This window comes from Chiloscyllium plagiosum, unplaced genomic scaffold (genome assembly GCF_037043375.1).
Source record: "Chiloscyllium plagiosum isolate Xiang-an unplaced genomic scaffold, Cpla_swu_hap1 HiC_scaffold_40, whole genome shotgun sequence".
Classification (NCBI taxonomy): Eukaryota; Metazoa; Chordata; class Chondrichthyes; order Orectolobiformes; family Hemiscylliidae; genus Chiloscyllium; species Chiloscyllium plagiosum.
Window position 1 is genome coordinate 2,648,368 of NW_028270178.1, and position 23,134 is coordinate 2,671,501.

Genomic DNA, 23,134 nt, shown 5'->3' on the forward strand with positions numbered 1-23,134 from the left:
GGGAGAGGGTGGGTGAGGGGGTTAATCCCTCTCCGATAGGGGGAACAGACTGCCCGGTGTGTGTAAATGGGGAGAGGGTGGGTGAGGGGTTAATCTCCCCTCCGATATGGGGCACAGACTGCCCGGTGCGTGTAAATGGAGAGAAGGTGGGTGAGAGGGTTAGTCCCCCTCCGATAGGGGGCACAGACTGCCCGGTGTGTGTGTAAATGGGGAGAGGGTGGGTGAGGGGGTTAATCCCCCTCCGATAGGGGGCACAGATTGCCCGGTGTGTGTGTAAATGGGGAGAGGGTGGGTGAGGGGGTTAATCCCCCTCCGATAGGGGGCACAGATTGCCCGGTGCGTGTAAATGGGGAGAGGGTGGGTGAGGGGGTTAGTCCCCCTCCGATAGGGGGCACAGACTGCACGGTGTGTGTAAATGGGGAGAGGGTGGGTGAGGGGGTTAATCCCCCTCCGATAGGGGGAACAGACTGCCCAGTATGTGTGTAAATGGGGAGCGGGTGGGTGTGGGGGTTAATCTCCCCTCCGATAGGGGGTACAGACTGCCCGGTGTGAGTAAATGGGGAGAGGGTGGGTGAGGGGGTTAATTCCCCTCCGATAGGGGGAACAGACTGCCCAGTATGTGTGTAAATGGGGAGAGGGTGGGTGAGGGGGTTAATCCCCCTCCGATAGGGGGCACAGACTGCCCGGTGTGTGTGTAAATGGGGAGAGGGTGGGTGAGGGGGTTAATCCCCCTCCGATAAGGGGCACAGACTGCCCGGTGTGTGTGTGTAAATGGGGAGAGGGTGGGTGAGGGGGTTAATCCCCCTCCGATAGGGGGCACAGACTGCCCGGTGTGTGTAAATGGGGAGAGGGTGGGTGAGGGGGGTTAATCCCCCTCCGATAGGGGGCACAGACTGTCCGGTGTGTGTAAATGGGGAGAGGGTGGGTGAGGGGGTTAATCTTCGAGGAGAAAGTGAGGTCTGCAGATGCTGGAGATCAAAGTTGAAACTTTATTGCTGGAACAGCACAGCAGGTCAGGCAGCATCCAGGGAACAGGAGATTCGACGGAAGAAGGGCCTGTGCCCGAAACGTCGAATCTCCTGTTCCCTGGATGCTGCCTGACCTGCTGTGCTGTTCCAGCAATAAAGTTTCAACTGAGGGGGTTAATCCCCCTCCGATAGGGGGAACAGACTGCCCGGTATGTGTGTAAATGGGGAGAGGGTGGGTGAGGGGGTTAATCCCACTCCGATAGGGGGCACAGATTGCCCGGTGTGTGTGTGTAAATGTGGAGAGGGTGGGTGAGGGGGTTAATCCCACTCCGATAGGGGGCACAGATTGCCCGGTGTGTGTAAATGGGGAGAGGGTGGGTGAGGGGGTTAGTCCCTCTCCGATAGGGGAATATTGTGCTGTGTGTGTGTGTGTGTGTGGGGTGTAGAGGCTGACAGGGTTAACAATCTGCACTGGGAAACACGCTGCTCTCATTTTGCCAAAGCTTTGATGAGTTGGACAATTTTGTCAGGAATGCACATTGTGTGCAGATTGCGGTCGATGTCCCACTGAGCTTTCGTGATCTCCCCGTCCCGAGACCAGAGGTGCACCGGAGGGTTGTCAGAGCGGGCGCGCTCTCTTCCCAGCTCTCAGAGCCCCGGGGCCCCGCAGACTTTGGACAGCACCTTTTCATCTGGATTCAGCGCCATGAGACTCTTGCCAATGTCTCCCCTTCCGAAACTGTGGTCCTCCCTCTTGTTTTTCTTCAGACATTAACCTCTGATATCTCTCTTCTCTCTCCACCCTACGTATCTCTCGCTTTGCACAGGGCAGTGCAGACTGGCACCCGATGTCTTTCTGATTTCGAGCGGGATACTCCTTGGCTGGGTCTCTGATGCCGTGTGGGCACCTGCTCCTGCTTCCCTTGGCGCTGGCCGCGATGGGGGACTGCAAGGGTTCTCCGGACTGGCGCGAGCCGGAAGGTCTGTCGCGGTGCGCGGCTGGCCCGGCGCTCTCTTGGGAGGCGGTGGCCGTGCCGGGCTGGGTTGCCTCTGTCCCTCCCGGTGGCACCAAGTCTCGGAGGGGGCGTTCGATCTCCAGGACGCGCCACGTGGAGCTGCTGGTGGTGGCGGATTTCAGCCTGTACCAGGCGTTGGGCTCCGATATCAGGGAGTACCTGCTGGTGCTGTTTGCTGCAGCTGACCGCCTGTATCGTCACCCGTCCCTGGCCAGTGATGTACGGCTGGCAGTGACCAGGATCCTGGTGATGCGTCACAGCAGCGAGGGGCCTGAGGTCCTGCAGGAAGCCCAGCAGAGCCTGCACAACTTCTGTGAGTGGCAGAGGCAGATGCGCGCCAGGCCAGAGTGGGCAGGCGAGAAATATGATGCAGCCGTGCTCCTGACACGAGAGGTAGGTACCCGTCGCACTCACCCTGACACACGCACACACATACAGACGCACTAACACACACACCCTGACACACGCACACACATACAGACACACTGACTCACACACACTCCAACACAAGCACGCACAAATTCACACATTGACACACATATACACTTACACCCAGATACACACACACTCGTACAGACACATTCTCTCTCACACGCACTCACCCACATACTAACGCACACTCATCCTGACATGCTCACACACTGACACACAGACACACACGTACAGACACATTCTCTCTCACACACGCTCACCCACATGTTAACGCACACATCCTGATACACTCACACACTGACACACATACACACCCACACCCAGATACACACACACTCACATCCTGACACACACACACAGACACACCCAGTCACACACAGACACATTCTCTCTCACACACACTCACCCACATGCTAACGCATACACATCCTGACACACGCACACACAAACTCACACACTGACACACATACACACACACACGTACAGATACATTCTCTCTCACATACGCTCACCCACATGCTAACGCACACACACCCTGACACACACACACAAACTCACACACTGACACACATACACACTCAGATACATACACACTCATATCCTGACACACACACAGATACACCCACAGTCACACACAGACACATCCTCTCTCACACACTCACCCGCATGCTAACGCACACATCCTGACACACACACACACACAAGCTCACACTGACAGACATACATACCCACAGTCGCACAGACAAATTCACACACACACACCCTTGACAAATTCAGATGCCCACACACACCCTGACATACACATACACACACCCTAAAGCACCCACTCTGATACTGACACACTCACACTCTGATATACACATTGACCCTGACAAACTAACACAGCCACGTAGCTACTGACACACTCTCAGCCTGGCATTTGCACACATGCTCTATAACACTCACTAAATACTCATATCAACACACTGAAACACCCACATTGATACTGACACACACTGCACACTCAATCTGAGACAACACACACACCCACTGAAGCTTACACCCTCTCAGAGTCACAATTAAAACACTCACTGACACATACACACAGCTTGACACTTGCACACTCAAACACTAACACACTCACTGACACACTCATACTGACAGTATCACACACAGCTTGACACTTGCACACCTAGACACCATCACACTCACTGACACACCCACACTCACAGCCTGATACTTGCAGGCATCCACACTAAAACAATGGCACATCCACAGTCACACTGACACACTTACACTCCAAGAAACCCACACTCATATACTTGCACACTCACACACAAAACCACTCACTGACCCACCTACGCACACAGACAGTTAGGCACTCTCACACCTATACTTACACACACACACTAAAACACTGAAAGCACTCACAGACTGAAATAAATACACATTGACACTTGCTCACACACACAAATTAGCACATTCTCACAATCACATTCATACACAGTCCCACAGATGCCCTGACAGCTTCATTCACTCAGACTGACACACAGATGCATGGACTCATTCCATATGTTTACACATGCACTTATAGACACATCCACACTCGCACTGACACACAAACACCGTGCACACTACAAGGTATCCTCAGTTTAATATATTCACTCGCACTGTTGTACCAACAAACATACCAGACACTCACAAAGGCTCTCATGATGGCACATCATCACCCTGAATATAGCCTCACTGGATCATACATAATCACAGAGCTCTGTAGACTCAGTGTAACCTTCTATATCACTCCATCTACCTCACTTGATCTCTCTGTTTTATAATCTCTCTATTTCCATCCATCCATTGCTTTCTCCATGTGTCGCTCTATCCTCTGTTCCTAATGCCACTGTCCCCCATCTCCTATTAAAATCTGTTGGTATCTCTCTCTCCTTGATGTTCTCCTGGCTGGTCCTTATCGACCCATCGCTCAATTTTTCTCTTGCAGTCTGACTGTTACTGAACTGTGAACAAGATCTGGCCAAATTAAACTCGTCGAAGCACACACTAGACATCAAAGTCACCCCAGGGAGTTGTGAAACTTGAGAAAAGAGTCATGATTGGCCCCAGTTCTCGTTAAATTGTGAACCAGCCATCATGCCCCTGACAGTGAACTAACGCTTGGGGCACACTACGATCCCAGGGAAACAACTAATCAGGCTATGGTGGCCTGATTAGTTGGTGCCTCACAGCGCGAGAGTCCCAGGTTCGATTTCAGTCTCGGGGGGCGGCTGTCTGTGTGGCGTTTGCACATTCTCCCCGTGTCTGCGTGGGTTTCCTCCGGGTGCTCCGGTTTCCTCCCACAGTTGAAACGTGTGTGGGTCAGGGTGGATTCGCCGTGCTAAATTACCCATAATGTGAGGTACATCATTCAGAGGGAAATGGATCTGGGTGGGTTACTCTTCAGAGGGTCGGTGTGCACTTGTTGGGTCGAAGGGCCTGTTTCCACACTGTGGGAATCTAATATAATCTAAAACAACCTGAGAGATCAGCTGCAGCTGACCTGGATTCTTACACTCGCTCTCTCACACAGGGAGATAACTGTACACTGACTGGTGTCTCTCAGTCCCCTCTCTCTGTCAGGGTGATATCTGTACACTGACTGGTGTCTCTCAGTCCCACTCTCTCTCTCAGGGAGATAACTGTACACTGACTGGTGTCTCTCAGTCCCCTCTCTCTGTCAGGGTGATATCTGTACACTGCCTGGTGTCTCTCAGTCCCTCTCTCTCTCCCTCTCTCTCTCAGGGAGATATCTGTACACTGACTGGTGTCTCCCAGTCCCTCTCTCCCTCACGGAGGTATATGTACACTGACTGGTGACTCTCAGACCCTCTCTCTCTCTATCAGGGAGATATCTGTACACTGACTGCTGTCTCTCAGTCCCTCTCTCTCTCAGGGAGATATCTGTACAATGACTGGTGTCTCCCAGTCCCTCTCTCTCTCTCAGGGAGATATCTGTGCACTGACTGGTGTCTCTCAGTCCCCTCTCTCTCTCAGGGAGTTATCTGTACACTGACTGGTGTCTCTCAGTCCCCTCTCTCTCTCAGGGAGATATCTGTACACTGACTGGAGTCTCTCAGTCCCTCTCTCTCTCTCCCTCTCTCTCTCAGGGAGATATCTGTACAGTGACTGGTGTCTCCCAGTCCCTCTCTCTCTCTCAGGGAGATATCTGTGCACTGACTGGTGTCTCTCAGTCCCCTCTCTCTCTCTATCAGGGAGTTATCTGTACACTGACTGGTGTCTCTCAGTCCCTCACTCTCTCAGGGAGATATCTGTACATTGACTGGCGTCTCTCAGTCCCCTCTCTCTTTCGGGGAGATATCTGCACACTGACTGGTGTCTCTCAGTCCCCTCTCTCCCTTGGGGAGATATCTGTACACTGACTGGTGTCTCTTAGTCCCTCTCTCTCTCCGGGAGATATCTGTACACTGACTGGTGTCTCTCAGTCCCTCTCTCTCTCCGGGAGATATCTGTACACTGACTGGTGTCTCTCAGTCCATTCTCTCTCTATCAGGGAGTTATCTGTACACTGACTGGTGTCTCTCAGTCCCTCACTCTCTCCGGGAGATATCTGTACACTGATTGGTGTCGCTCAGTCCCTCTCTCTCTCCGGGAGATATCAGTACATTGACTGGTGTCTCTCAGTCCCCTCTCTCTCTCAGGGAGATATCTGCACACTGACTGTTGTCTCTAAGTCCCCTCTCTCCCTTGGGGAGATATCTGTACACTGACTGGTGTCTCTCAGTCCCTCTCTCTCTCAGGGAGATATCTGTACACTGACTGGTGTCTCTCAGTTCCTCTCTCTCTCCGGGAGATATCTGTACACTGACTGGTGTCTCTCAGTCCCCTCTCTCTATATCAGGGAGATATCTGTACACTGACTGGTGTCTCTCAGTCCCCTCTCTCTCTATCAGGGAGTTATCTGTACACTGACTGGTGTCTCTCAGTCCCTCACTCTCTCAGGGAGATATCTGTACATTGACTGGTGTCTCTCAGTCCCCTCTCTCTCTCTCAGGGAGATATCTGCACACTGACTGGTGTCTCTCAGTCCCTCTCTCTCAGGGAGATATCTGTACACTGATTGGTGTCTCTCAGTCCCTCTCTCTCTCCGGGAGATATCTGTACACTGACTGGTGTCTCTCAGTCCCTCTCTCTCTCCGGGAGATATCTGTACACTGACTGGTGTCTCTCAGTCCCCTCTCTCTCTATCAGGGAGTTATCTGTACACTGACTGGTGTCTCTCAGTCCCCTCTCTGTCAGGGAGATATCTGCACACTGACTGGTGTCTCTCAGTCCCCTCTCTCTCAGGGAAATATCTGTACACTGACTGGTGTCTCTCAGTCCCCTCTCTCTTTAACAGGGAGATATCTGAACACTGACTGGTGTCTCTCAGTCCCTCTCTCTCTATCAGGAAGATATCTGTACACTGACTGGTGTCTCTCAGTCCCCCCTCTCTCTCTCAGAAAGATATCTGTACACTGACTGGTGTCTCTCAGTCCCCCCTCTCTCTCAGGGAGATATCTATACACTGACTGTTGTCTCTCAGTCCCCTCTCTCTCTCGGGGAGATATCTGAACACTGACTGGTGTCTCTCAGTCCCCTCTCTCTCTATCAGGGAGATATCTGTACACTGACTGGCGTCTCTCAGTCCCTCTCTCTCTCTAAGAGAGACATCTGTACACTGACTGGTGTCTCTCAGTCCCCTCTCTCTCAGGGAGATATATGTACACTGACTGGTGTCTCTCAGTCCCCTCTCTCTCAGGGAGATATCTGAACACTGACTGGTGTCTTTCAGTCCCCTCTCTCTCTATCAGGGAGATATCTGTACACTGACTGGTGTCTCTCAGTCCCCTCTCTCTCAGGGAGATGTGTGTACACTGACTGGGGTGTCTCAGTCCCCTGTCTCTCTCAGGGAAACAGCTGCACACTGACCGATGTCTCTTAGTTCCCTCTCTCCAAGGACATCACTTTGAGTGAGGCGGTTACTCCCTTCCACATCCGACAGAGATTTACCTGAATTTCCACACCCGTCATCTCCTGTATCCGTTACTTCCGATGTGGGTCTCCACTACATTAGGGAGACAGGACAGCAACTTGCGGAACATTTCAGGGAACATCTCTGGGACACACGCACTAAACAACTCCACCGCCCTGTGGCTGACTACTTCAACTCCCTCTCCCCCTCCCACTCCGCCAAGGACATGCAGGTCCTGGGTCTCCTCCATCGTTACACCCCAGCCACCCAACGCCTGGAGGAACAACGCTTCATCTTCCGTCTCGGGAACCACTCGGTATCAATGTGGATCTCACCAGTTTCCTCATCTCTCCTCCCCCACCTACATTATCCCCGACCCAACCTTCCAACTCAGCACTGCCCTCTTGAACTGTCCATCTTCCTTCCCACCTATCCGCTCCACCATCCTCTCCGACCTATCACCTTTGCCCCCCCTCGCCTTCATCTACCTATCGCCTGCCCAGTTACCTTCCCCCCCACCATTCCCACCCACTCCCTTACATTTATCTCTCAGCCCCTTGGCCCCCAAGCCTCATTCCTGATGAAGGGCTTATGCCCGAAGAGTTGACTTTCCTGTTCCTCGGATGCTGCCCGGCCGGGTGCGCTTTTCCAGCGCCACACTCTTCGGCACTCATTATTCCCTACGTAGCGATCAAACAGGCTGATGGTTTCGAGGAGGACCAGATGTACAGGAGTCTCCTGGGCTCTGTCCCTTTTTGACAGACTTACCTTTTTGGACAACTTTGTGGGGGAGGGAGGGGATCATCAAGGGTTAAGTAGCAGAGGCAGGAAGAATAAATGGAATAAGAATAGCCAGGTTACAGCCATGGGTGATTTAGTAGTAAGGGAACAGACTGCAAAAAGGACTTTAGGTGTGTATACTGCTGCCTTGTGCCAGGGTATAAGGTATCTCTCAGTGTCTGCAGGAACATACCGAAACCAGAGGTACTGGCGGCATGGGTTAAAACGAATAGATGTGGTCCGACCACCAGAAAACAGGGAGTGAGAAGGTAAATTAGCAAGCAGGATCTCCAACGTAGCAATCTCAGGATTAGTGTCAGTGCCACGTACCAGCAAGTGTAAAAATAACATTATACCAGACCAATATGTGGCTGGAGGGAGAGAGTGAGAGGAAGTGTTTCAGATTCCTTGGCTGTATTCATGTGTCAGATTATAGGGCAGTGGTATTACCTCTGGACTGTTAATCCAGATACGGGGACCTGGGTTCAAATCCCACCACGGCATGCAGTGGATTGTGTACTCGGTAAAAGTCTGGGCTTAAGAGACAACTGACTATATGAATCTATTGCCAATTATTGGTCAGGTTCATCGATATCTGTTAGGGAAGGAAATTGATGTCTTACCTGGGTCTGGCCTACACGTGACGACAGACCCACAGCAACGTGGTTGACTCTGAACTGCCCTCTGGGCAATTAGGGATGGACAATAAATGCTGACCGGGACAGTGACACCCTCATCCCGCGAATAAAGTTTCAAAGAGATTGGGTCTGGGGTAGGTGGGTTGACTGCAGGCTGAACCAGACCAGCCCCACTGTGTCCGAGGGACGTGCTTTGGCGGTGAAGGGTTAAACTAGAACGGCAGGGAGCTGGGAACGCAAGTAGGCGGACGGAGCAGGAATAATCCAAGGGTAAAAACAAAGGGGAGCAAGGAAAGAGGCGTAAGTGGCACAAAGACAGGCAAGAAACAACTCAATGTCACAGTGCAAACTAAACGAGAGACAAAGAAACTGCAGATGCCGGAATCCGAGGTAGACTAGCAGGAGGCTGGATGACCACAGCAGACCAGGCAGCATCAGGAGGTGGAGAAGTCAACTTGTCGGGTTACAGCCAAAACGTTGACATCTCCACTTCCTGATGCTGCCTGGTCTGCTGTGGTCTTCCAGCCTCCTGCTAGTCGACAGCGCAAAATAAAGCTAAGGGTGACGCACAAAGGTTAAAATTGGATATAATGATTGTAATTTTGTTGTGAATACAGAGACATGGCTGCGTGGTCACCAACATGTCAGGATATGAATGATTTCACAAAGATGGCCCAATGGGAAAGGAGGAGGAGGGGAGAGGTAGTATTGTGGGTAAAGGATAGAACAATGCAACAGTGAGAGAGAACGTTGGCTCAGCAGAGGGTGACGTGGAGTCGGACTGGCAGGAGATAAGAAAAACAAAAGGCAGAAAACCTGGTGGTAAGGGTTCGGAATGGGCCCGAAACAGTCTCAGATATCTGTACACTGACTCTCAGTCCCTCTCTCTCTCTCAGGGAAATATCTGGACACTGACTGGTGTCTCTCAGTCCCCTCTCTCTCAGGGAGATATCTGTACACTGACTGGTGTCTCTTTGCCTATCTCTCTCTCAGGGAGATATCTGTACACTGACTGGTGTCTCTCAGTCCCCTCTCTCTCAGGGAGATATCTCTACACTGACTGGTGTCTCTTTGCCTATCTCTCTCTCAGGGAGATATCAGTACACAGACTGGTGTCTCTCAGTCCCCTCTCTCTCAGGGAGATGTCTGTACACTGACTGGTGTCTCTCAGTCCCTCTCTCTCTCAGGGAGATATCTGTACACTGACTGGAGTCTCTCAGTCCCCTCTCTCTCAGGGAGATGTCTGTACACTGACTGGTGTCTCTCAGTCCCTCTCTCTCTCAGGGAGATGTCTGTACACTGACTGGTGTCTCTCAGTCCCTCTCTCTCTCAGGGAGATATCTGTACACTGACTGGAGTCTCTCAGTCCCCTCTCTCTCAGGGAGATATCTGTACACTGACTGGTGTCTTTCAGTCCGCTCTCTCTCAGGGAGATATCTGTACACTGACTGGAGTCTCTCAGTCCCCTCTCTCTCAGGGAGATATCTGTACACTGACTGGTGTCTTTCAGTCCGCTCTCTCTCAGGGAGATATCTGTACACTGACTGGTGTCTCTCAGTCCGCTCTCTCTCAGGGAGATATCTGTACACTGACTGGTGTCTCTCAGTCCCCTCTCTCTCAGGGAGATATCTGTGCACTGACTGGTGTCTCTCAGTCCCCCCACTCTCTCGGGGAGATATCTGCACACTGACTGGTGTTGCTCAGTCCTCTCTCTCTCTCAGGGAGATATCTGTACACTGACTGGTGTCTCTCAGTCCCCTCTCTCTCTCTCTCAGGGAGATATCGGTACACTGACTGGTGTCTCTCAGTCCCTCACTCTCTCAGGGAGATATCTGTACACTGACTGGTGTCTCTCAGTCCCCTCTCTCTCAGGGAGATATCTGTACACTGACTGGTGTCTCTCAGTCCCCTCTCTCTCTCAGGGAGATATCTGTACACTGACTGGTGTCTCTCAGTCCCCTCTTCTCTCAGGGAGATATCTGTACACTGACTGGTGTCTCTCAGTCCCCTCTCTCTCAGGGAGATATCTGTACACTGACTGGTGTCTCACAGTCCCTCTCTCTCTCCCAGGGAGATATCTGTACACTGACTGGTGTCTCACAGTCATCTCTCTCTCAGTAAGATATCTGTACACTGGCTGGTGTCTCTCAGTCCCCTCTCTCTCTCCCAGGGAGATATCTGTACACTGACTAGTGTCTCTCAGTCCGCTCTCTCTCAGGGAGATATCTGTACACTGACTGGTGCCTCTCAGTCCCCTCTCTCTCTCAGGGAGATATCTGTACACTGACTGGTGTCTCTCAGTCCTCTCTCTCTCTCAGGGAGATATCTGTACACTGACTGGTGTCTCTCAGTCCCTCACTCTCTCAGGGAGATATCTGTACACTGACTGGTGCCTCTCAGTCCACTCTCTCTCAGGGAGATATCTGCACACTGACTGGTGTCTCTCAGTCCCCTCTCTCTCTCACGGAGATATCGGTACACTGACTGGTGTCTCTCAGTCCCCTCTTCTCTCAGGGAGATATCGGTACACTGACTGGTGTCTCTCAGTCCCCTCTCTCTCTCAGGGAGATATCTGTACACTGACTGGTGTCTCTCAGTCCCTCTCTCTCTCAGGGAGATATCGGTACACTGACTGGTGTCTCTCAGTCCCCTCTCGCTCTGAGGGAGATATCTGTACACTGACTGGTGTCTCTCAGTCCCCTCTCTCTCAGGGAGATATCTGTACACTGACTGGTGTCTCTCAGTCCCCTCTCTCTCAGGGAGATATTTGTACACTGACTGGTGTCTCTCAGTCCCTCTCTCTCAGGGAGATATCTGTACACTGACTGGTGTCTCTCAGTCCCCTCTCTCTCTCAGGGAGATATCTGTACACTGACTGGTGTCTCACAGTCCCTCTCTCTCTCCCAGGGAGATATCTGTACACTGACTGGTGTCTCACAGTCATCTCTCTCTCAGTAAGATATCTGTACACTGGCTGGTGCCTCTCAGTCCCCTCTCTCTCTCAGGGAGATATCTGTACACTGACTGGTGTCTCTCAGTCCCCTCTCTCTCTCTCTCAGGGAGATATCTATACACTGACTGGTGTCTCTCAGTCCCCTCTCTCTCTCTCTCAGGGAGATATCTATACACTGACTGGTGTCTCTCAGTCCCCTCTCTCTCTCTCTCAGGGAGATATCTGTACACTGACTGGTGTCTCTCAGCCCCCTCTCTCTCTCTCAGGGAGATATCTGTACACTGACTGGTGTCTCTCAGCCCCCTCTCTCTCTCTCAGGGAGATATCTGTACACTGACTGGTGTCTCTCAGTCTCCTCTCTCTCTCTCTCAGGGAGATATCTGTACACTGACTGGTGTCTCTCAGTCCCCTCTCTCTCTCTCAGGGAGATATCTGTGCACTGACTGGTGTCTCTCAGTCCCCTCTCTCTCTCTCAGGGAGATATCTATACACTGACTGGTGTCTCTCAGTCCCCTCTCTCTCTCTCTCTCAGGGAGATATCTGTACACTGACTGGTGTCTCTCAGCCCCCTCTCTCTCTCAGGGAGATATCTGTACACTGACTGGTGTCTCTCAGTCCCCTCTCTCTCTCTCTCAGGGAGATATCTGTACACTGACTGGTGTCTCTCAGTCCCCTCTCTCTCTCAGGGAGATATCTGTACACTGACTGGTGTCTCTCAGTCCCCTCTCTCTCTCTCTCAGGGAGATATCTGTACACTGACTGGTGTCTCTCAGTCCCCTCTCTCTCTCTCTCAGGGAGATATCTGTACACTGACTGGTGTCTCTCAGTCCCCTCTCTCTCTCTCAGGGAGATATCTGTACACTGGCTGGTGCCTCTCAGTCCTCTGTCTCTGTCTCTCTGCCTCTCAGGTGCATATTCCTTTGCAACAATCTTTTCTTTCAGGAGTGAAATAAACATTTTCTATCACCCAACAGAACCTGTGCCAGGAACATTTCTGTGAGTCCCTGGGCCTGGCTCACATTGGAACTGTTTGTGAGACTAACCTCAACTGCGCAGTCATCCAAGACATTGGACTACAGAGTGCCTTCACCATAGCTCACGAAATTGGTAATCCACTGCCGCAAAGGATTCATTCCTGATGAACTAACCATGTACTGTTCCTGACATTACTTTTCAACTAACACTGTACTGTCCCTGTCCCTGGGAGTGTTTGATGGGGGGACAGTGTAGAGGCAGCTTTACTTTGTATCTAACCCCGTGCTGTCCCTGTCAGGGGAGTGTTTGATGGGGGACAGTGTAGAGGGAGCTTTACTTTGTATCTAACCCCGTGCTGTCCCTGTCAGGGGAGTGTTTGATGGGGGACAGTGTAGAGGGAGCTTTACTCTGTATCTAACCCCGTGCTGTCCCTGTCAGGGGAGTGTTTGATGGGGGGACAGTGTAGAGGGAGCTTTACTCTGTATCTAACCCCGTGCTGTCCCTGTCCTGGGAGTGTTTGATGCAGGACACTGTAGAGGGAGCTTTACTCTGTATCTAACCCTGTGCTGTCCCTGTCCTGGGAGGGTTTGATGTGGGACAGTGTAGAGGTAGCTTTACTCTTCATCTAACCCCGTGCTGTCCCTGTCCTGGGAGTGTTTGATGGGGGACAATGTAGAAGGAGCTTTACTCTGTATCTAACCCAGTGCTGTCCCTGCCCTGGGAGTGTTTGATGGGGGACAGTGTAGAGTTAGCTTTACTCTGTATCTAACCCCGTGCTGTCCCTGTCCTGTAAGTGTTTGATGGGGGACAGTGCAGAGGGAGCTTTACTCTGTATCTAACCCTGTGCTGTCCCAGTCCTGGGAGTGTTTAATGGGGGACAGTGTAGAGGGAGCTTTACTCTGTATCTAACCCCGCGCAGTCCCTGTCCTGGGAGTGTTTGATGGGGGACAGTGTAGAGGGAGCTTTACACTGTATCTAGCCCTGTGCTGTCTCTGTCAGAGGAGTGTTTGATGGGTGGACAGCGTAGAGGGCGCTTTACTCTGTATCTAACCCTGTGCTGTCGCTGTCCTGGGAGTGTTTGATGGGGGACAGTGTAGAGGGAGTTTTACTCTGTACCTAACCCCGTGCTGTCCCTGTCCTGTCAGTGTTTGATGGGGGACAATGTAGAAGGAGCTTTACTCTGTATCTAACCCAGTGCTGTCGCTGTCCTGGGAGTGTTTGATGGGGGACAGTGTAGAGGGAGCTTTACTCTGTACCTAACCCCGTGCTGTCCCTGTTATGGAAGTGTTTGATGGGGGACAGTGTCGAGGGAGCTTTACTCTGTATCTAACCCTGTGCTGTCCCTGTCCTGGGAGGGTGTTATGTGGGACAGTGTAGAGATAGTTTTACTCTGTACCTAACCCCGTGCTGTCCCTGTTATGGAAGTGTTTGATGGGGGGGCAGTGTCGAGGGAGCTTTACTCTTCATCTAACCCCATACTGTACCTGTCCTGGGAGTGTTTAATGGGGGGTCAGTGCAGAGGGAGCTTTACTCTGTATCTAACCCCGTGCTGTCCCTGTCCTGGGAGTGTTTGATGGAGGACAGTGTAGAGGGAGCTTTCCTCTGTCTCTCACCCCGTGCTGTCCCTGTCCTGGGAGTGTTTGATGGGGGTCAGTGTAGAGGGAGCTTTACTCTGTATCTAACCCCGTGCTGTCCCTGTCCCGGGAGTGTTTGATGGGGGTACAGTGTAGAGAGAGCTTTACTCTGTATTAACCCCGTGCTGTCCCTGTCCTGAGAGTGTTTAATGGGGGAGTGTAGAGGTATCTTTACTCTGTGTCTAACCCCGTGCTGTCCCTGTCCTGGGAGTTATTACAGTGTCTTTTCTTATCTGATCTCCTTTAAACTACTTGCTCCTCTCCTTAAATATACCTGCCTCCCTTCTATTTCTTATTGATCGCTGCTTCTGGGATCGTACTTATAGAACATAGAACATAGCAAAATACAGCGCAGTACAGGTCCTTCGGCCCTCGATGTTGCGCCGATCCAAGCCCACCTAACCTACACTAGCCCACTATCCTCCATATGCCTATCCAATGCCCGCTTAAATGCCCATAAAGAGGGAGAGTCCACCACTGCTACTGGCAGGGCATTCCATGAACTCACGACTCGCTGAGTAAAGAACCTACCCCTAACATCTGTCCTATACCTACCCTCCCTTAATTTAAAGCTATGCCCTTTCGTAATAGCTGACTCCATAGGTGGAAAAAGGTTCTCACGGTCAACCCTATCTAAACCCCTAATCATCTTGTACACCTCTATCAGGTCACCCCTAAACCTTCTTTTCTCCAATGAAAAGAACCCCAAGTGCCTCAGCCTTTCCTCATACGATCTTCCTACCATACCAGACAACATCCTGGTAAACCTCCTCTGCACCCGTTCCAGTGCCTCCACATCCTTCCTGTGGTATGGCGACCAAAACTGCACACAATACTCCAGATGCGGCTGCACCAGAGTCTTATACAACTGTAAGACTCTCAGGACTCCGGAACTCAATTCCTCTACCAATAAAAGCCAGTACGCCATATGCCTTCTTCACCGCACTATTTACCTGGGTGGCAACTTTCAGAGATCTTTGTACGTGGACACCAAGATCCCTCTGCTCATCCACACTACCAAGTATCCGACCATTGGCCCAGTACCCCATCTTTTTGTTACTCTTACCAAAGTGAATCACCTCACACTTGCCTACATTGAACTCCATTTGCCACCTTTCTGCCCAGCTCTGCAACTTATCTATATCCCGCTGTAACCTGACACATCCTTCCTCACTGTCAACAACTCCACCGACTTTCGTATCATCCGCAAACTTGCTCATCCAACCTTCTAGCCCCTCCTCCAGGTCATTTATAAAAATGACAAACAACAATGGTCCCAAAACAGATCCTTGCGGAACACCGCAGTAACTGCTTTATCGTTAAGACGATATATCCTTTATCGTTAAGACTGATTCAAAACGCTGTTCAATTTATCTGCCATTTCCTTATATTCCATCATTAAGTTTCCTAATTCCCTTTCTGTAGGATCCATACTCGCTTTGTTAAGCTAAAAATCACACAACACCAGGTTATAGTCTAACTGGTCTATTTGGAAGCACTAGCTTTCAGAGTACTGCTCCTTCATCAGGTGGTTGTGGAGTAGAAGATCATAAGATACAGAATTTAAAGCAGGTCTATTTCAATATATAATTTCAGTTACATCACACTGTAAACTTCATGCTATAAATTCTGTGTCCTACGGTCTTATACCCCAGGTATAACCCCAGTTATCTCCCTGAGAGACACCAGTCAGTGTACAGATATCTCCCTAAGAGAGAGAGAGGGGACTGTGAGACACCAGTCAGTGCAAATGCCGGGGTTAGATCCAGAACTCAGGGCCCTCTACCCTGATCCAGCAAATACTTCCTCAGTCACTTCCATTGCATATTTCAGGAAACTAGGATGAGAGATTTGATACTTATAAAGGCTTGAAGTCACTTGTGGGAGCGGTGTAGTCAAGACAATAACCACACAGTCACATGGGATATAAAGGAAGGAATAATTAGCTTATCAAAAATGCCGGCGATAATCATAAAGAGATTTTAATTTACCTATTGACTGGAAAAATCCAATGGGCAAAGGTAACCTCGCTGAGTTTTTCAAAGAACGTTTACGGGTTAGTAAGTCTGCTGCCAACCAGAGAGCTGGCTATGTCTGTTCTGCAACTGTGCAATAGGCCGGGTTAATGAATGATCTCACAGTGAAGGCACCTCCAGGTAATAGCAATACAATACAACAGTTGAATTTCGTATTCAGGGAGGGAGCAAGGCGTGGGCTCGAGCCTGTTTTTTAAATGTTAAAACAATCTCAGGACATGAAAAGTGGAGCTGGCAAACTAGGCAAAGGGATACGTCAGCATAGATGCAGTGGCAGAGATTTCAGGGGATATTTTTGGAACAAGAGAACATATTCATTCCAGCGTGAAAGAAATTTCCAGTATCAACTGTACTATCAAAAAATAATACTATTTTGCAGATAGGTTGGTTGGGTAGAATATTAAAACTAAAATGCTCAGAATGACTGAAACATTAATACGGAGGGAGAGATACATGTACATTAGCAAGGTAAAAACAATGACTGTAGATGCTGGAAACCAGAGTCTAGATTAGAGTGGTGCTGGAAAAGCACAGCAGTTCAGGCAGCATCCGAGGAGCAGTAAGCTTGTCAGAAATACAAAGGCAGGTATAAAGGACTTCTTAAACGGAGCAGTATTGCACAGAAAGATGCCCATCGGTCCATCCAGCCTGCGCTGACCCATGATGCCAATCTAAACTAAAAACATTTTGCCCTCATCTGTGCCTATCCCTCTATTGCCTGCCTATTCTTGTATCTGTCGAAATGCCTCTTCAACGTTGTTGTTGTATCTGCCTCCACCACCACCTCTTGCAGCGCATTTCACCCTTTGTGTTAAAAACTAACACTTGCCTCTCACAGCTCCTTTAAACATTCTCCCTTTTGCCTTTAACCTATGTCCTCCAGGAATCAACATCCTGGGAAAAAGGACTCTGACTATCCATTCTATCCATGTGTCTTGTAATTATGTAACTATCAGGTCATCCACAGATTTATAAATCAGAGTCATAGAGTCATAGAGAATGTACAGCACGGAAACAGACCCTTCGGTCCAACCCGTCCATGCGGACCCAGATATCCCAACCCAATCTAGTCCCACCTGCCAGCACCCGGCCCATATCCCTCCAAACCCTTCCTATCCATATACCCATCCAGATGCCTCTTAAATGTTGTAATTGTACCAGCCTCCACCACATCCTCTGGCAGCTCATTCCATACACGTACCACCCTCTGGGTGAAAGCGTTGCCCCTTAGGTCCCTTTTATATCTTTCCCCTCTCACCCTAATCCTATGCCCCTCTAGTTCTGGACTCCCCCACCCCAGGGAAAAGACTTTGCCTATTTACCCTATCCATGCCCCTCATAATTTTGTAAACCTCTATAAGGTCACCCCTCAGCCTCCGACGCTCCAGGGAAAACAGCCCCAGCCTGTTCAGCCTCTCCCTGTAGCTCAGACCCTCCAACCCTGGCAACATCCTTGTAAATCTTTTCTGAACCCTTTCAAGTTTCCCAACATCCTTCCGATAGGAAAGAGACCTGAATTGCACGCAATATTCCAACAGTGGCCTAACCAATGTCCTGTACAGCCACAACATGACCTCCCAACTCCTGTACTCAATACTCTGACCAATAAAGGACTGCAGATGCTGGAGATCAGAGCTGAAAATTGTGTTGCTGGAAAAGTGCAGCAGGTCAGGCAGCATCAAAGGAACAGGAGAATCGACGTTGAAGAAGGGCTTATACCCAAAACGTCGATTCTCCTGCTCCTTTGATGCTGCCTGACCTGCTGCGCTTTTCCAGCAACACATTTTTCAACTCTGACCAATAAAGGAAAGCATACCAAATGCCTTCTTCACTATCCTATCTACCTGGGACTCCACTTTCAAGGAGCTATGAACCTGCACTCCAAGGTCTCTTTGTTCAGCAACACACCCTAGGACCTTACCATTAAGTGTATAAGTCCTGCTAAGATTTGCTTTCCCAAACTGCAGCACCTCGCATTTATCTGAATTAAACTCCATCTGCCACTTCTCAGCCCATTGGCCCATCTGGTCCAGACCCTGTTGTAATCTGAGGTAACCCTCTTCACTGTCCACTACACCTCCAATTTTGGTGTCATCTGCAAACTTACTAACTGTACCTCTTATGCTCGCATCCAAATCATTTATGTAAATGATGAAAAGTAGTGGACCCAGCACCGATCCTTGTGGCACTCCACTGGTCACAGGCCTCCAGTCTGAAAAACAACCCTCCACCACCACCCTCTGTCTTCTACCTATGAGCCAGTTCTGTATCCAAATGGCTAGTTCTCCCTGTATTCCATGAGATCTAACCTTGCTAATCAGTCTCCCATAGGGAACCTTGTCGAACGCCTTACTGTCCATATAGATCATATTTACTGCTCTGCCCTCATCAATCTTCTTTGTTACTTTTTCAAAAAACTCAATCAAGTTTGTGAGACATGATTTCCCACGCACAAAGTCATGTTGACTATCCCGAATCAGTCCTTGCCTTTCCAAATACATGTACATCCTGTCCCTCAGGATTCCTTCCAAAAACTTGCCCACCACCAAGGTCAGGCTCACCGGTCTAGTTTGTCCTTACACCCTTCCGAAACAGTGGCACGATGTTTGCCAACCTCCAGTCTTCCGGCACCTCACCTGTGACTATCGATGATACAAATATGTTCTGCTCCAAGTCATATGTATTACAACAGCAGGGGTCCCAGCATTGATCCCTGTGGAACACCACTGGTCACAGTTCCCCAGCCTTCTGTTTTTCATGACCAAGCCAGTTCTCTGCCCATCTGACCAGCTCACCGCAGACCCCATATAACCTTCTGCATCAGCCTGCCATGGGGCACTTTGACAACATTCACCACACTGTCCTCCTCAAGTATCTTTGTCGCTTCCTCAGAAAACTCAGTCAGGTTTGTGGGACACAACTTCCCTGGCACAAAGCCCGTCGCTAATAAAGTCCAGAATTTTTCTAAATGTGAATAAATCCTCTCCTAAGGACCTTCTCCAATACTTTCCTTAACATTGACAAATGGCTTACCGGCCTGCAGTTTTCCCAATTATATCCCAGTAGCTCTGCTTAAGCAAAGGGACACTGTCAGCTACTCTCCAGTCTTCTGGGACCTCACCTGTGGCTGAAGAGGATACAAAGATTTCACACAAGGCCCGAGCAATTTCCTCCCCTGCCTTTTCTCGGCATTCTGGGATAGATACCATCAGGCCCTGGGGACTTGTCCAATTTCAAACCACCCAAAGCCATCACCTTTTTCATAAGGACATGACTCAGAATAACAACGTCCCCCTCTCACCATCCTTCTTCTCTGTGAATACCGATGCAAAGATTCATTAAGGACCTTGCCCAAATCCACTGGCTTCACGCATGAATTTCTTCCTTTGTCTTTGAGTGGACCTACCCTTTCCCTAGCTCTCCTCTCGATCCTTGCGTACCGATCAAAAGCCTTGGGATTTTCCTTAAACCAGACGGTCAAAGCCACTTCTTGGCCCTCTTTAGCCTTCCTAATTCCTTGTTTAGGTTTTCCTGCTTTCTTCATATACCTTGAGGGCTCTGTCTGTCTTCAGTTTCCGAAACCTTCCTATGTTTTCCTGACTAAACTCACACATTCCCAGATCAACCACGGTTCTGTCAATGTATAAAGGACAAAAAGTTAACAATGTGATGATTTACAGATGGGGTGTACAATGTTAAAAACCAGGTTATAATCCAACAGGTTTCATTGGAAGCGCTAGCTTTCGGAGCACTGCTCCTTCATCAGGTGGTTGTCTCTCTCAAGGAGATATCTGTACACTGACTGGTGTCTCTCAGACACCTCTCTCAGGGAGATATCTGTACACTGACTAGTGTCTCTCAAACCCCTCTCTCTCTCAGAGAGATATCTGCATACTGACTGGTGTCTCTCAGACCCCTCTCTCTCTCGGGGAGATATCTGTACACTGACTGGTGTCCCTCAGGGAGATATCTGTACACTGACTGGTGTCTCTCAGTTCCCTCTCTCTCTCAGGGAGATATCTGTACATTGACTGGGGTCTCGCAGCCCCCTGTCTCTCTCAGGGAGATATCTGTACACTGACTGGTGTCTCTCAGTTCCCTCTCTCTCTCAGGGAGATATCTGTACATTGACTGGGGTCTCTCAGTCCCCTGTCTCTCTCAGGGAGATATCGGTAAACTGACTGGTGTCTCTCAGTTCCCTCTCTCTCTCAGAGAGATATCTACATACTGACTGGTGTCTCTCAGTCCCCTCTCTCTCTCGGGGAGATATCGGTACACTGACTGGTTTCTCTCAGTCCCCTCTCTCTCTCAGGCGTATATCTGTACACTGACTGGTGTCTCTCAGTTCCCTCCCTCTCAGGGAGATATCTGTACACTGACTGGTGTCCCTCAGGGAGATATCTGTACACTGACTGCTGTCTCTCAGTTCCCTCTCTCTCTCAGGGAGATGTCTGTACCCTGACTGGTGTCTCTCAGTCCCCTCTCCCTCTCAGGGAGATATCTGTACACTGACTGGTGTCTCTCAGACCCCTCTCTCTCTCAGGGAGATATTTGTACACTGACTGGTGTCTCTCAGTCCCCTCTCTCTCAGGCAGGTATCTGTACACTGACTGGGGTCTCACAGTCCCTCTGGGGGATATCGGTACACTGACTGGTGTCTCTCAGTCCCCTCTCTCTCTCAGGGAGATATCTGTACATTGACTGGGGTCTCTCAGTCCCCTGTCTCTCTCAAGGAGATATCGGTACACTGACTGGTGTCTCTCAGTCCCCTCTCTCTCTCAGAGAGATATCTGCATACTGACTGGTGTCTCTCAGTCCCCTCTCTCTCTCAGGGAGATATCTGTGTACTGACTGGTGTCTCTAAGTCCCCTCTCTCTCTCAAGGAGATATCCGTACACTAACAGGTGTCTCTCAGGGAGATATCTGTACAGTGACTGGTGTCTCTCAGTCATTGTCTCTCTCAGGGAGATGTCTGTACCCTGACTGGTGTCTCTCAGTCCCCTCTCCCTCTCAGGGAGATATCTGTACACTGACTGGTGTCTCTCAGTCCCCCTCTCTCTCAGGGAGATATCTGTACACTGACTGGTGTCTCTCAGTCCCTCTCTCTCTCAGGGAGATATCTGTACACTGACTGATTAAATTAGATTACTTACAGTGTGGAAATAGGCCTTTCGGCCCAACACGTCCACACCGACCTGCCGAAGCGCACCCACCCAGACCCATTCCCCTACGTTTACCCCGGCACCTAACACTACAGGCAATTTAGCATGGCCAATTCACCTAAACTGCACATTTTTGGACTGTGGGAGGAAACCGGAGCAAACCCACGGAGACACGGAGAGAATGTGCAAACTCCACACAGTCAGTCGCCTGAGGCAGGAATTGAACCTGGGTCTCTGGCGCTGTGAGGCAGCAGTGCTCACCACTGTGCCACCGTGCCACCCACAGACTGGTGTCTCTCAGTCCCCTCTCCCTCTCAGGGAGATATCTGTACACTGACTGGTGTCTCTCAGTCCTCTCTCTCTCTCAGGGTGATATCTGTACACTGACTGGTGTCTCTCAGTCCCCTCTCTCTCTCAGGGAGATATCTGTACACTGACTGGTGTCTCTCAGTCCCCTCTCTCTCTCAGGGAGATATCTGTACACTGACTGGTATCTCACAGTCCCTCTGGGGGATATCGGTACACTGACTGGTGTCTCTCAGTTCCCTCTCTCTCTCAGGGAGATATCTGTACATTGACTGGGGTCTTGCAGTCCCCTGTCTCTCTCAAGGAGATATCGGTACACTGACTGGTGTCTCTCAGTCCCCTCTCTCTCTCAGGCAGATATCTGTACACTGACTGGTTTCTCTCAGTCCCCTCTCTCTCTCAGGGAGATATCTGTACACTGACTGGTATCTCTCAGTTCCCTCCCTCTCAGGGAGATATCTGTACACTGACTGGTGTCCCTCAGGGAGATATCTGTACACAGACTGGTGTCTCTCAGTCCCCTCTCCCTCTCAGGGAGATATCTGTACACTGACTGGTGTCTCTCAGTCCCTCTCTCTCTCAGGGAGATACGGGTACACTGACTGGTGTCTCTCAGTCCCCTCTCTCTCAGGGAGATATTTGTACACTGACTGGTGTCTCACAGTCCCTCTGGGGGATATCGGTACACTGACTGGTGTCTCTCAGTTCCCTCTCTCTCTCAGGGAGATATCTGTACATTGACTGGGGTATTGCAGTCCCCTGTCTCTCTCAAGGAGATATCGGTACACTGACTGGTTTCTCTCAGTCCCCTCTCTCTCTCAGGGAGATATCTGTACACTGACTGGTGTCTCTCAGTTCCCTCACTCTCAGGGAGATATCTGGATACTGACTGGTGTCCCTCAGGGAGATATCTGTACACTGACTGTTGTCTCTCAGTTCCCCCTCTCTCTCAGGGAGATGTCTGTACCCTGACTGGTGTCTCTCAGTCCCCTCTCCCTCTCAGGGAGATATCTGTACACTGACTGGTGTCTCTCAGACCCCTCTCTCTCTCAGGGAGATATTGGTACACTGACTGGTGTCTCTCAGTCCCCTCTCTCTCAGGGAGATGTCTGTACACTGACTGGTGTCTCTCAGTCCCCTCTCTCTCTCAGGGAGATGTCTGTACACTGACTGGTGTCTCTCAGTCCCTCTCTCCCTCTGAGGAATATCGGTACACTGACTGGTGTCTC

General features: G+C 50.4%; 1 protein-coding gene across 1 annotated transcript in view; it reads left to right on the forward strand.

The window, feature by feature from the left end:
- Positions 1 to 1,560: 1,560 nt before the first annotated feature.
- The window catches only part of LOC122544771 (A disintegrin and metalloproteinase with thrombospondin motifs 4-like), a 73,959-nt gene continuing 52,385 nt past the window's right edge, over positions 1,561 to 23,134 (forward strand). Inside the window, exons 1-2 of the mRNA XM_087981756.1 lie at positions 1,561 to 2,377; positions 12,767 to 12,899. Of these exons, the coding sequence (XP_087837882.1) occupies positions 1,862 to 2,377; positions 12,767 to 12,899 (649 nt within the window). The 5' untranslated portion in view covers positions 1,561 to 1,861. The remainder of the gene's footprint in view (positions 2,378 to 12,766; positions 12,900 to 23,134) is intronic.